Source organism: Triticum urartu, chromosome 2A (genome assembly GCF_056163025.1).
Source record: "Triticum urartu cultivar PI428250 chromosome 2A, HENAU_Tu73, whole genome shotgun sequence".
NCBI classification, from domain to species: Eukaryota; Viridiplantae; Streptophyta; class Magnoliopsida; order Poales; family Poaceae; genus Triticum; species Triticum urartu.
The window spans coordinates 444,146,336-444,160,404 of record NC_141874.1 but is presented as its reverse complement, the minus strand read 5'-3'; the positions used below and the strand labels follow the sequence as shown (position 1 = coordinate 444,160,404).

The 14,069-nt window shown below is 41.8% G+C and overlaps 1 protein-coding gene across 1 annotated transcript; it reads left to right on the top strand.

The window, feature by feature from the left end:
* The first annotated feature begins 12,889 nt into the window (after positions 1–12,889).
* LOC125541710 (uncharacterized) lies at positions 12,890–13,850 on the top strand. The gene has a single exon (XM_048705054.2). The coding sequence runs from the start codon at positions 13,268–13,270 to the stop codon at positions 13,589–13,591; it is 324 nt and encodes a 107-aa protein (XP_048561011.2). The 5' UTR covers positions 12,890–13,267; the 3' UTR covers positions 13,592–13,850.
* The last annotated feature ends 219 nt before the right edge of the window (positions 13,851–14,069 follow it).

Below are 14,069 nucleotides of genomic sequence, written 5' to 3'. Positions count from 1 at the left end.
GAGGGACACACAATACAAACAAAAGTTTTGAAAAGACAGATTTTTGTTGTGGCTGTCGAAAAACATCAAACAATGACAGCTCACAAACGTCGCATCTAACATAGGTATATAACAGGGGTTTGGTCTTCTAAGGTCAATAAATCTTCAACGTCTCCAAACTCTTCAAGCCTTGTTCATGCCTCCAATGGCTTCTTCCGATCATGCTTGTCTTTCTCAAGTTCTTTTGCCAGATCAATCTCTGTTGACGTGAAATCTCTCGTGACATCCTTTAATATTCTGGAGTTGCATTTCAAATTTCTGGTTTCAACATCCTTCACATGAACCATGGTCATACTGTCCTTTAGTTCTTGACAATTCTCCGGTATCTCGAGGTTGTAGCTCCTCCAGCTTGTCTACTCTCATCTTCAGGATCCTGAGTTCCTCATGAAATACTTCCTTGTCTAATACGACTTCCTGGAGCTCCATTTTAACTTCTTGATGTACTACTCCAGACCCTGGTGATATACCGGCTAGGGCTAAAACTTCATCTTATGCTAGGTGCTCCATCAGTCTTCTTCCATCAAATCCATTCTGATGACATGCATCCTTAACTTAGCACGGTGACAATAGCATCAGCGGCGATGACATCACGGATAACCGTGTTTCTGCCCTTGTCATTGCCATGAGCTATCTTCCATAATTGATATCCCCTACCTTAGGGTTTTCTTGACAAAACTTTGAGGTTTTTAACTCTCCATGCTTGGTCTTTCTCTGATACACCTTGATCTCGGGTATTGACAACTTCCATAGTCTGCCAAGTTCCATAAGGGTAGCCTTCCTAGGTCATATAAATCTGGGAATTCTTCAGAGCCTTCAAATTCTACTTGTCTTCAGCCTTCAACCGTTGTAGTTTTCATTATCATAATGTATGGTAAAATCCTCTTCATTCCGAATGGTCTTACTTGTCCAATATCTTGTACTTCTTGGAGTGGTCTCATCAGTCGAATCTTCGTGTGGTCAAAAGGGGAAAAAGGGTATGGTCTCACTAAAGAGAATTTTTGGAATAAGCTCAGAAGAGAAGAGAGGTAAAAGATCTTTTTGAAAGGGGAAAGTTGTAGAGAAAAATATTTGCTATGGGCTTGCCAGTTTCTAGGGTCACGTCCTACAGTCAACATGTGCTCTGATACCATCTTGTAGCGACCTGACCCGAATGGATCAAGTCTCTGTGCTTAAGTGTCATCCCTGGATCGGTATGCTGACACCCACAGTACTCGAAGGATTTATAACAGAGGTAAATCACATGTATAAAGTAACGTAAATACTATTACCTCAATCCATATAGCGGAAGCAACAAGGTTGTGGATTCCCATCAACACCAACGGCAAAGTTGAGTGTAGAAATCGTAACCCTAACGTATCACTTACTCGTCGTAAGATAATCCTGCAACATGAGACGTTGCAGCCCGAAAACGGGTCAGTACATTGGATGTACTGGCAAATTCACACCATAGAGAAAATGATGAACAATGGCTATCACTATATGCATATATGGCTGGTGGAAAAGCTCTATGGTTATAAGGTTTTTGCGAAAAGCCAATTTTTCCCTACTGCAAAGGAATAAATTTATTTAACTATCAAGGTGGTTGTTGAACATTGAGAATGGTTGACAGCATTCTCAATCCCAATTAAGTAACATCATTAAACCAACAATATTCATTTAAAGTAACGTGATGAGATCAACAGGATAATCCAAGAACTAGATACTCAAGATGTCCATAACTGGGGACACGGCTAATCATGATTAGTTTATACACTCTGCAGAGGTTTGCGCACTTTTCCCCACAAGACTCGATCGCCTCCGTTGGATTTCTCGCACTGCATGGTGTTTGAGAAACGGATGACCGAGACACAGTCTTTCAGAAGCGCTAGCTCCTTACGACGGATAGACCGGTACACCTACTTTCCCCTACATCTGCTAGTCTACCCTGTAAGAGTTCGCACAACTTAGTCAACTATGCCAGAGCCCATAATGGCTTGTGGCTGCACACGGAAGTTTCTAGTATGAATAATCTCATGATCCCTTTGGGCCTGGGTGGCGGTCCAAATAAAAACAGGCAAGTCCTGGAAACCCCAGGTGCCTCAATCCACCCAGATGTGTGTTAGGTTGCCACCTTAGATAAACCATTAATTATCAATCTCACATCTGTCATGGATATCACTCACCCAATCCACGTCTACTAGCATAGCATGGCATAATAAGCAACGTAGAAGTAACTCCCAAAGGTTTGATAATAAACAGGTAATAGGTACTACCTCATCTACTTCCCATCCCACAATTTAATTAGATCCTAATCATGCAATGTGTGAGGATTGAACTAATGCAATAAAACTGGGTTGTAGAAAAGGTATGATCAAAGTGTGAACTTGCCTGCAATGTTGATGAAGATGATTCGCACTCAAAACTCTTGATAGCTCTACTCGTCACACTCCGGTCAATCTATCGTAAGTAAGCAATAGTAACCACACATAAGCAAGCACTCAAAAGATCAGAAAGAACGAAGAAGACGATTCGGAAACATCAAAACCAAGCAAATAACTCTTGCAACATAAAACAATTTCTAACAGTACCAAAATTATGTGAATTTGGCCTTATTAGAATGTTTAGGTCAAGAGCTTCGATTTGCAAAAAGAATCAACTCAAACGGAGCTACGAAACTCAAGTTATGATCAAACGAAGTTTGAATTCAAATCTGATCTAATTCAAATTTTAAACTTTTCAAAAACATGTTTGAGTTGGATTACTGGATAGAGGAGATAACGAAGACGTGGGCATTGGTTTCGTTGGATTTGGACTAACGAGTAAAAAGTTATGAGGGTTTGAAGTACAGGGACTAATCTGTGAAGAAATTTATCACGAATAGGTCCCTGGCCGAAAATAACAAAAAAAAGAAAAAGTCTAAATAGCGAGTGTTCGTTACCGAACGCTAGCGAACGAAAAATCGTTCGCTGCGAAGACCTAACCAGCGAACATTCACTAAATAACTTGATTTAAAAGGAAGCCGGGTTTTAAAATAGAAAACCGAAGAAAACCTAAACCTAAAAGAAAACCGGCGAACCGGGGACAGTTTTTATACCGGACCGGGAGAAACCGGCGGGTCGGGTGGTGGATCGGCCGGCGGGCGGTTCCGGCGATCTCCGACGACGGTGGCAGCAGCTCCGGCGATGGTGGGCTCAGCGGCGACGGCGCTAGCGGCGTGGAGCGGGGCGACAGCGGCGGGAGGCGGCGCGGCGGATGCGGCGCTTGGCGGCAGTGAAGTGCGGCGGCGCGGCGGCAAGATGCGATGGCGGCGGCGGCATTGATCTGCGGCGGCGCGGCGAGGAGAGGAGAGACGGGGCCCGGGGCGGCGCCCTTTATAGGTGGGGAGGGGAGGCGCGGCTTGGGGAAGGGGTAGGAGGAGGCCGGGGCGGGCACGACCTCCCATGGCGGCGCGGCGGCGTGCTGGCTCAGGACTTCGTTCCGAGCTCGGGGACGAGCGGCGTAGGCCGGCTGGGCCGTGGCCTGGCGACTAGCTGGGCCGGCCCAGTTCGGCGGAGAACTCTTTTTTTTAATAAACCTTTTTTTTCAGAGAACTTAAAATAATAAAAACAAAATAACTAAAAATATTATATAGGCATATAATATATCAAAATTTTCAGAAAAAGATTCTCTACAAGATGAACATTTTCCTAGGATTAAATAAAATTCACACAAATTCTAATAATTCAAAGAGTGCTACTGGTCTATTAAAATTCAACAAAAATCATTTTAAAAATACCAAAATGATTCCAAATTAATTTTTCTCCAATTTTCTGTTGTAGGGAATCATGTTACCCTATTTTCCATATACTTTATTTTTGAAGAAAAATAATTTGAATAAAACTCAAATAATCCAATATTGAAAATAATTTCAAATGGACTTGAAATTGGTCCTTTGAAACTCCCAACTCATATTTCATAATTTGAAGAAGTCATTTTATCTTCTCTCGTGAAAATCATTGAGTTGCATAAAGTTTCTAAAGTGGAAAATATTTCCCAATGGAATTCAAATATTTTTCAAACACCCTTTTCATTTTAAATGGAAGAAGTCATGTCATCTTCTCTCTAGGGTTTTGTGTTGAAAAGAATTTGAATTCATGGAGATCATAAAAGCAAATATAAAAGTTTGGGAAAGTCCTTTTATTCCCTCTCATTTAACTTTCAAAAGTTTCGAATTCACTCACTTTCAGAGAATCAATCAAATCTATCTATTTATTATAACATTCCAAAATTTAGAATTTTGGGATGTTACAGACTCCCTTGGAGGGGGGCACGCACCACCCCTTGCGGGCTCCCCTCTCTCTCCCCTAAGGCCCATGTAGGCCCAATATTTCCCCTGAGGGTTCCGGTAACCCCTCGGTACTCCGAAATATACCCGAACCTTTCCAAAACTATTCCAGTGTCCGAATATCCTCGTCCAATATATCAATCATTACCTCTCGACCAGTTCGAGACTCCTCGTCATGTCTGTGATCTTATCCGGGACTCCGAACAAACTTCGGTCACCAAAAACACATAACTCATAATACAAATCGTCATCAAACGTTAAGCGTGCGGACCCTACGGGTTCGAGAACTATGTAGACATGACCGAGACACATATCCGGTCAATAACCAATAGCGGAACATGGATGGTCATATTGGTTCCTACATATTCTACGAAGATCTTTATTGGTCAAACCGCAATAAAACATACGTTATTCCCTTTATCATCTGTACATTACTTGCCCGGGATTCGATCGTCGGTATCCTCATACCTAGTTCAATCTCGGCAAGTCTCTTTACTCATTCTGTAATGCATCATCCCGCAACTAACTCATTAGTCACATTGCTTGCAAGGCTTATAGTGATGTGCGTTACCAAGAGGGCCCAGAGATACCTCTCCGATATTCGGAGTGACAAATCCTAATCTTGATCTATGCCAAACCAACAAACATCTTTGGAGACACCTGTAGAGCATCTTTATAATCATCCAGTTATGTTGTGAAGTTTGATAGCACACAAGGTGTTCCTCTGGTATTCGGGAGTTGCATCATCTCATAGTCAGAGGAATATGTATAAGTCATGAAGAAAGCAATAGCAATAAAACTTAACGATCAATATGCTAAGCTAGCGGATGGGTCTTGTCCATCACATCATTCTTCTAATGATGTGATCCCGTTCATCAAATGATAACACATGCCTATGGTCAGGAAACTTAACCATCTTTAATTAACGAGCTATTCAAGTAGAGGCATACTAGGGACACTTTATTTTGTCTATGTATTCACACATGTATCAAGTTTCGGGTTAATACAATTCTAGCATGAATAATAAACATTTATCATGATATAAGGAAATATAAACAATAATTTTATTATTGCCTCTAGGGCATATTTCCTTCAGATGCTGCAATAACTCTATTTTGTTCCATCACAACTTCCTCTAATCTTTTTAGGACAGTAAAACTGAACCAATTTATAGAGCTCTCATGCCCTCAAGATTTTTGGCTGTTTGATTCATGTCTATAATGCTTTTGGCCGTTAATCGCTATCTAATCTTTTCATTAGTCGCTAAGTGGGCCAGCTGTCCTAAATGGTGGCTACTCTGGTAGAAAAATCATCTTACTGTGGTTGATTGGGCCCTTCCACATGAAGCCCATTTCAGCAAACGAGTATCTCAACTCTGCGTGTGCTCCCTTTCCCCTCCCTCATCTCTCTCATATCTCGCTACCTAGATGAACTTTATGTGCGCCGCCATCGTTGTTGAAGCGATCCAACCCACTTTGGTATACTTAGGAGTGAAAAGTAATATCGAACGCACAACAAATGAACTTCCCGAGCGGGCGGCTTAGTCGGACTGAGGCGATGCTTGTCTTGTCGATCAATTCAGGTCTCCTCCAATGCTATGCAGGATCCTTGTTGTGGTGCTGGAGATGAACGAGAGCATTGAATTTAATTCATTAGCAATAAATTTTCAAAGTTTTTGTCGTAGTGCACAACCTTTTGTGGGTTTGATAACTCATGGTCACTCCTCGGGGAAAGGCATAGGAAACTTCGCTATCCAAACCGAATCTCAAAGGGCATCAACCATCTTTTCTGGAGCCGTCGCCGAAGAGGCATCATGTCACTAGTCAATGCGTTATAGTTACTAGCAAAAGGGCCCTTGCAACGGAAGAAAAACAAATCATAATCTTCAATGTGGATGACTGCATTTTCTTCACATCATCGCACGATTTAAAAAAAATCACAAATGCAAGAAAATGTTTCTTTCTTTAAAATTTATTCACAAATCGAAGCAATGTTCACATTTTCAAAAAATGTCATGGTTGTCAAAAAACTTGGTAATTCAAAGAATTATTCAGAATTTCAAGAAAAGTTAAAAAATATATACTATAATATTCTGATCCACCCTCGTAGTTAATTCCTCAAAATTCACACAGGTATATAGTCACAAATACTCAGAAGCATTACTGTTTAATACATACCTTCTATCATTCGTGAACAGTTCTACAAATTTGGGATCATTTTTAAAAATCCTGAACATTTTTTACTATTTACATTTTTTTTAAATCATGAACAATTTTTTATATTGTGAATGGTTTTTAAGCATTTTCTTTGTAATCGGCGAACAATTGTAGAATAGACAAACATTTTTTTCGAAATTGGTGGATTTTTTTAAATACACGAACATTTTTTGAAATGCATGAACATTTTCTGAAACAGCAAACATTTATGAATGAATAAACTCTTTTGTAATTCACGAACTGTTTCTTAAAATTCAAAAAAAATTTAAAATGCATGAACATTTTTTAATTAGCAAACATTTTGTTCAATTTCATTAATAATTTTTCATACACGGACTTTTTTTTATTTACGAACATTTTTAGAAAATCCCGAGCATTTTTTGAATTCACAAATTTTTTATGTTTTCTGGAAAATTTTATTTCAAAATTCTCATTTTTAAAAAACTTATTTTTTTGAAGTTCGAAATTATTTAAAGTATAAAAAAATAAAAATGTAACAAAAAAATAAAAACAAAAATGAAACTAAAAAATAGGCGCCCGAACATGGGCGGCCCAAACGTGCGCACTGTGTGTTCTGCAGCGTGCAAAGCGCATTATAGCAGGTCCCTATGCTTGGTCGGCCCAGGCGGGGGATTCCCTGAAAACATTTTTTGTCATTTATAGGTGACATTGGTGAGTAATATTTTGGAACTTTTGGGGGCAATTTTAATGATGTGCCACCAAAAGCAATAGCCCCTTTATTTAGGTACGTATAGATTGTTAAAGTTTCTATTTCAATTTATGTTAGTTCTTTGTTCTTGTCTTTATTTATTTTTCTATAGTTGTGTTCTTACCAAAAACCCAAATAAAATATTATGGCTCAAAATCTTCGAGACTTCACTTCATTGCTCCCAACGAGAACTTTATGTGTGCACCAATTGCACAACCTGATGTTGCTACCGAGCAATATGAAAATAAGCCCCACTTAGTCACAACGGTTCAACAAGGCCAATTTAGAAGCATTGCATCAAAGGATGCCGACACGCTCTTACACATTTTTATTGAGGTGTGTGATATGGCACATATTAAGGACCATGAACAGAACTCTCTAAAATTGCATCTATTTTGTTTTTCCTTGAGAGGAAAAGCAAAAGTATGGATTTTACCTTTACCTAGAGGAATTATAACTTCATGGACTGCTTGTTGTAGCAAATTTTTATGTAAGTTTTGCCCCTCAAAAAAATTATACAATTTCAATATCAAATCACGAGTTTTAAGCTGAAGGAACATGAACCACTAGCGCTTGCGTGGGATCGCATGAAGGAGGCTATAAGAAATTGTCCTAATCACGGGATGGGAGAATGATTAATTCTTCATATGTTTTATAAGGTTCTTAATTTCATGTTAAAAACTATGCTTGATACAGTTGTAGGAGGAACTATAATGAGAAGACCTATTGAAGAAGCCAAGAAGCTACTTGATGATATGCGGAAAACCATGCCCAATAGCATGTAGAAAGGTCTACCACAAGGAAGGTCAACGCTATCTCCGAAGAGAAAGATGAAGGACTGACGTCAAAGATGGATGAACTCATCGACATCATAAAAGGTAAAGAAGAGGTAAGGCCTAGTTTGGCAACAAAGTTTTTAGAAAACCATGGTAACTGTAAACCACAGTATTCTGATGTGTGGGCAAGGATTACTACAGTTTCTTTAAACCATATTTTTTCTCGGTTTTACCAAAACTAGCTAGGTGTTTGGCTAGTGGCATCTCTAATCCATATGCCACTCATCATGGAAGTGTTGCAATCAGATTGGACAAATAATTATTGACGGAATATTGTACAGCATAGATGAGCACATACTATACCCCTGGTGGTGAGCTTGATTCCTTCATGATTGCAGAGACAAGATAGGAGACTCACAAGCGACGCCGGCTAGAAGAAAGACCAGGGACCGACTACACGCTAATCAAACTGAATCGGCTAATAACCAGGAGATATAATACAACTCATTTATATAACAGATAGAGAAAAAGTAAGATGCCATCACAACTGATATTCTTATCTCAACGTAGGCAGCAACGTCAATTGCGCTTCTCTTCATTTGTTTAGAAAATGAAGGTCGGGGCCTCTTTTATTTTGAGATACCGGAAAAGACCATGGTTTATGTATACTATGGTTTATAAAACGCATCAAAGTATTCAAAAACATGGTTTTTCAGAAACCATGGCATTCTCCAAAAAATTTAAAAATCCATTGCTGTCAAACATAGCCCAAATGTTAATGCAATCACCGAAGGTGATGCTATTGTTATTGGGAGGGAGTGAACAACGAACTAGTACACCGCACATACACAGGCACGCACAGACGACGTTTTGGTGATTGCCGGTGCAGCCGCTAACCAACATAGACAAATTTACACGTGACAACCCTTTACGATGCACATAGGGGATGGATCAGTTCACCATGATAATTGGATCCCGCGAGCTGGAAGTATGAAGCCGCTCGGCCAGAATTTTGTCTGGGGTATAACGAAAGTTAGAGACCTCCTCCTCCCCAACGGAACGGACTGGGATGAGCATCGGGTGGATGCAATGTTTGCGCATGATGATGCTCAGGATATAAAGAGGGTTGATGTGGGAGGGCCAAATTGTCAGGACTACTTAGTGTGGAATTTTACTAAAAACGGCGTGTTTACAGTAAGATCAGCGTATCATCTGAAAATGTCCATGAATAAGTTGAGGTCCGGATGGCCGGAACCCTTGACATCTATGAGTAAACACAAGGGCTTCATGGCGCTTTGGGATACCTCAGCTCCGGAGAAAGCCAAAGTTCATGTCTGGAGATTGCTAAGGAATGGACTGGTCGTGGGCTTGGAACTACATCGACGAAGAATTAAATCAAGGGTGTTTTGTGTGGCGTGCGGGAGGGAGGAGACAATACGACATCAATTCTGGACGTGCCCACACTCATCACTCTTTTGGCAGCTGTTGCGCTCGGAAACGGGAGCTATGGTGGCAAACCCACCAGAGATGACTAGGTCCCAGAGTGAGCTATCGAACTGGCTGTTAGGATGGTTCGCAGGTGCTGCAGAAGAGGAGAAGGAGCTGTTTATCCAAGTTGTGTATGGGCTATGGCTGGCAAGGAACGAAGCTAGAGATGGCAAAAGGATTGCAGAACCACATGCAATAATGACGACCGTGCTGATGCATGTGAAGGAATGGAATGAAGTGCACGCTGCAGCACCTAGACCCCCCAAAGTGATAATGCATCAACGATGGGAACCTCCTGAGGCGGGCTGGGTGAAGATCAATACGGACGGAGCCACGACAAGAGCTGGAGAAAAGGGAGGGGGAGTAGTTCTACGGGATCAGAACGGAGCATATATAGCTGGAGCATGCTACTACTTTCCTTAGGTTTCTGATCCGGAGGCCGCTGAGATCCTTGCAAGCAAGAAAGCGCTGCAACTGGCACGGGAGTGCAATGTCAGTAAGGTATACCTGGAGTTGGACTGTCGGGCCGCCGTGAAAATGATCAATGAATCAGGTAGAAACCCGAGCGGAGTTGGGCCTTGGATTAGGGAGATGAAGGAAATGATCAGGTCTTTTGAAGACGCGAAGGTAACATGAGTGCAACGCTCGGCGAATCAGGCGGTACATAAGCTAGCTTATGTAGGCGTAGGGGATGAAATAAGTAATGTATGGCTTATGGTTTCAGAAATTACACAGGAGCACCTAGGTGCTCCCCCACCTACATCAGTACCGTCGCTATGCATGTAGATTCGGATCAATAGTGTTTAATGCGATGTATTTAGTTTTGTATCGTTGGAGTACTGGTTCTAAAACATCTGGTATATGCATGCCCCCTTGTACGAGCTGAACCCACCGCATTAACTGCCCGTTCCGTGTTAATTTTTGCAGCCGCCTTGCACTGTTTCTCTGCTCCCCTTGCTGTAGTCATTCCCATCGTTATCTCCTCCCCACGCCCACGCCCACACCACCACACCACAATCCCTCTGCTTTCCTCCGTCCCAGCGAGCAACGACCGTGCTCCGGCCCGCGCCGCCGTGCCCCTTCTCGACCCACGGGGCTAACCGCAGCTCCCCCCTGCCTCCTGTAGACCTGGCACTGCCTCCAATGCCACCCATGCGTCGCCGGTCCTCGGGACGAAGCTCTGCTGCCACATCGCCCCCATCCACCGATGGATCCGACCTCCCACGCCACCTCCCACACGGTCGTCGATGAGTCCAAGTAATGTGGAAGCATGACGGCGACGAGCTGTCACTACAGATCTGGCACGGGCTGAGACTTCGGGGATGAAGGCCGGCGACCAGGCAAGGACCAATCCGACGAGCTCTTCACCAAGTCATTTTGTTTCCTCGTTTTTTCTCTCTGAAATATTTCTTTCCTTGTTTTTTCTCTCTGAAAACTGTATCTCTTTCCTCGATTTTTCTATGGAGGTTTCCTGGAATTCTTTTTAGGAGATAAGATTGTTGCGGCGAACTCTTCTCCAAGTCATTTTATTTCCTCTTATTTCTCTCTAAAAAGTTCCCTGGACTTTTTTTTTGTAGAAGATTAGATTTGTGGTGTTCAAATCTGTTTTTTTTACGGTGACAAATCTGAGAAATTAGTAGTTTTCTCATGACTGTGATTTGCAATTTTCACCTTCAAAATTTGGGCATCTTAGATTTTGGGGTGAATTGTCCTCTTCTTATTTGAAATTTTGGTTATTAATCAGTGCATTTTTATCAGTGAAATTCCACAAAGTGCTTTTTCGAGTAGTTATATTGCTCGATCAATGAGTTGTTGATGGATATGTAATTATAGTTACTTTTTGTTGCATCACAGAATAATCTCATCAAGTATTATCACTGTCAAAGTTGTAAATTTGTTGATGGATCTACCGTCTTCGAATGTATTTGCTGACAAACTATGTTATCTGAAATCAGTGTGTCAAGGTTCACTGTCAAGTTAATTATTGTGAATCATGTATGGGCAGTATTTTTTTGTGCATGGATGGGTCTGATGAAGGGAGTTGTTTCCAGCTAATGAAGATATGGCAGTGAATTTTCTTGCCAGCTCCGACTTGGCTGTTCTTTCATGTAGTTGTCAATGCCAATTTGCAGTGTTAATTCCGTACAGTGGCTAATTAACTACCCAGGAAGCATGATCACTGATATAAGCTTCTCTTTCGTTCACTTGTTCACTGAACCTATGTTGTCTGTAGTTGGTAATGTATTGTCAGTTTTAGGGTCGAGGCATAGCTAATTAACGATCCACGAAGCTTTATACACTAACCTTCTCGGTAAGCTTGCCCCCTGCAATTTGCAAATGTGTTGTTCACGCGGTGTACTGTCAGGTCTATATTACTGGCTCATGTAATCCTTGGTTTACAGAAGTGTGTTGTAGATGAAATACATTGTCAGTGCTAAACACTATTGTTTCCAAATTTTAATCTTTATGCCGGCACCAATCTCTCCACAATTTCACACGGAAGTAGTACATTGCAATATTCAATGCCATGATTGATTGTAACCAGGTCATCTAAGGCTGGTCACAATGGGGAGAAACTTAGGAGTAACATCACACACTCCAATACAACTTTGTTTATGTGTCACATATTTAATGAAAAAAGAGGTGCTTGTGGTACTAATTAGCTAAGTTATCGGAACATCACACACTCCAAGAAACAATGAGTCTATAACTTAATAAATACATTGTTGCATGACACTACATAGATGTTCCTACCCACTGTAGAGGTAGTAACATAGTTTAGGGAAGTGTGTAAGTTACTAGACTATGTTCTTGTCCATTGTAAGTGTGTAAGTTACTAGACTATGTTCTTGCCCATTGTGACCATCCTAAAAACACTTCCAGCAGTCTCGGCTTCACTGCACATGTCAATAAATCCATAGGCCCGCTTTCAGGTATAACTTTGCTGTATATCCAATGTATCTATCTCGCGAAAAATGATTCAGTCATTTAATGGCTCGATCTGGGGAGAGTAACGGCCGGGTAAGATTTCAGTGGGTGGAGCACTTATGTGCTACAAATCCGCGTCCTTATGGTTCCTCCAGACTTTATTCTAGATGTAATTGCGGATGAATTCTGGACTTTAATACTTTCTCCGTTTCTTTTTAGTTTGCATATAAAATTTAGTCAAAGTCAAACTATGTAAAATTTGACTAACTTTGTAGGAAAAAATATTAATATTCATACTATGAAATCAATATTATTATATGCATCATGAAATTAATTTTCATAATATATAACTTTAATTTTGTAGATGTTGATATTTTTTGCTAAAAAGTTGGTCAAACTTTACAACACTTAACTTTGACCAAACTTATATGCAGACTAAAAAAACAGAGGGAGTACTTAAATAAAGTGGAGTGTTTACCCTTAAAAAAACCTTTACGATGCACGCCCGATGCTCGACTGTGCAGTTCCGCAAATTATATGTGGGATGTCGTAAATTGAATCAGTTTTCGTTATCTCCTAGACCGGTTGGAAGAGAAGGTTCCAAAAGTGTGTGCCCCATAATTTGCAGTGAAAATTGGTTAGCTGATGATCTGTTTCAGGTATCTTTGGACCAAAAGTTGCACCAATAAATCGAGCCTGCTGGATCCAGTCGGGGAGACGGGTGTGCCACACTGCACAACTACCATTCATTTATATAAGCTGTGCTCCCATTTATAAGTCCGTGGTCGTAGCGGGGTTCGCAGGAAATATGGACAGAGATCAGGCGCGCGTCTCTCTGCTTGTAGTTGGAGTGCTGCTCACCGGCACTGTGATTGCAGTGCTCGCAGCCAGTCCAGCCGCCGGCGACACCAGTGCTGAGCCTGGGCTAGCCGGCAGCATGGGCACCGCCTACAGAGTCGACGCGGCTACGGCGCCGCAGAAGCTCACACCGGTGGTGCACCGTCGCGTGCTCGCCAGCCTCGGCAACTCGGTCTTCGACCCTAACAGGCCGGCATGCACCGGGCAGTGCGGGGGCGCGGGGCAGCCGTACACCGGCCGGGGATGCGTGCGTGCGTACCAGTGCCGCGGCTAGCGCTAAGTTAGCACCGCATCTGACAAGACGCACCGACGCAAGCTCACTCGATGGCATGCCGTCAAACTTGTACGCGTCCCGAATAGTACGTGCATACACCCCTTGGTAGTTGTTATAGTACTAGTTGATTGGCCGTAACTCGTAAGTGATTGATCCTTGTACGTGATAAATTTGTTATTGTTGCTTGGTGTAAAATGTTCTCATGTCTAATGCTAGATTATACGTTATTCCTAGCCAGCGGCGCACTTGAGTTTTCTCCAAAATGCGTGCATATGTTTACACAACTTCTTAAATGAACAATATCATTACGACGTCCTAAGAATATACTAGTAGATGGTGTGCATTTGACAGCAATGCAGTTGATTTAGGAAATGGTTTATTTTCAACCGGCTGATAGCAGCGACGCGTGAGTCGCCTCGTCCTAGCGACGCGTGTCCCACATGAACCCGGCATCGCACACGGCTTATCCGCTCCTTCA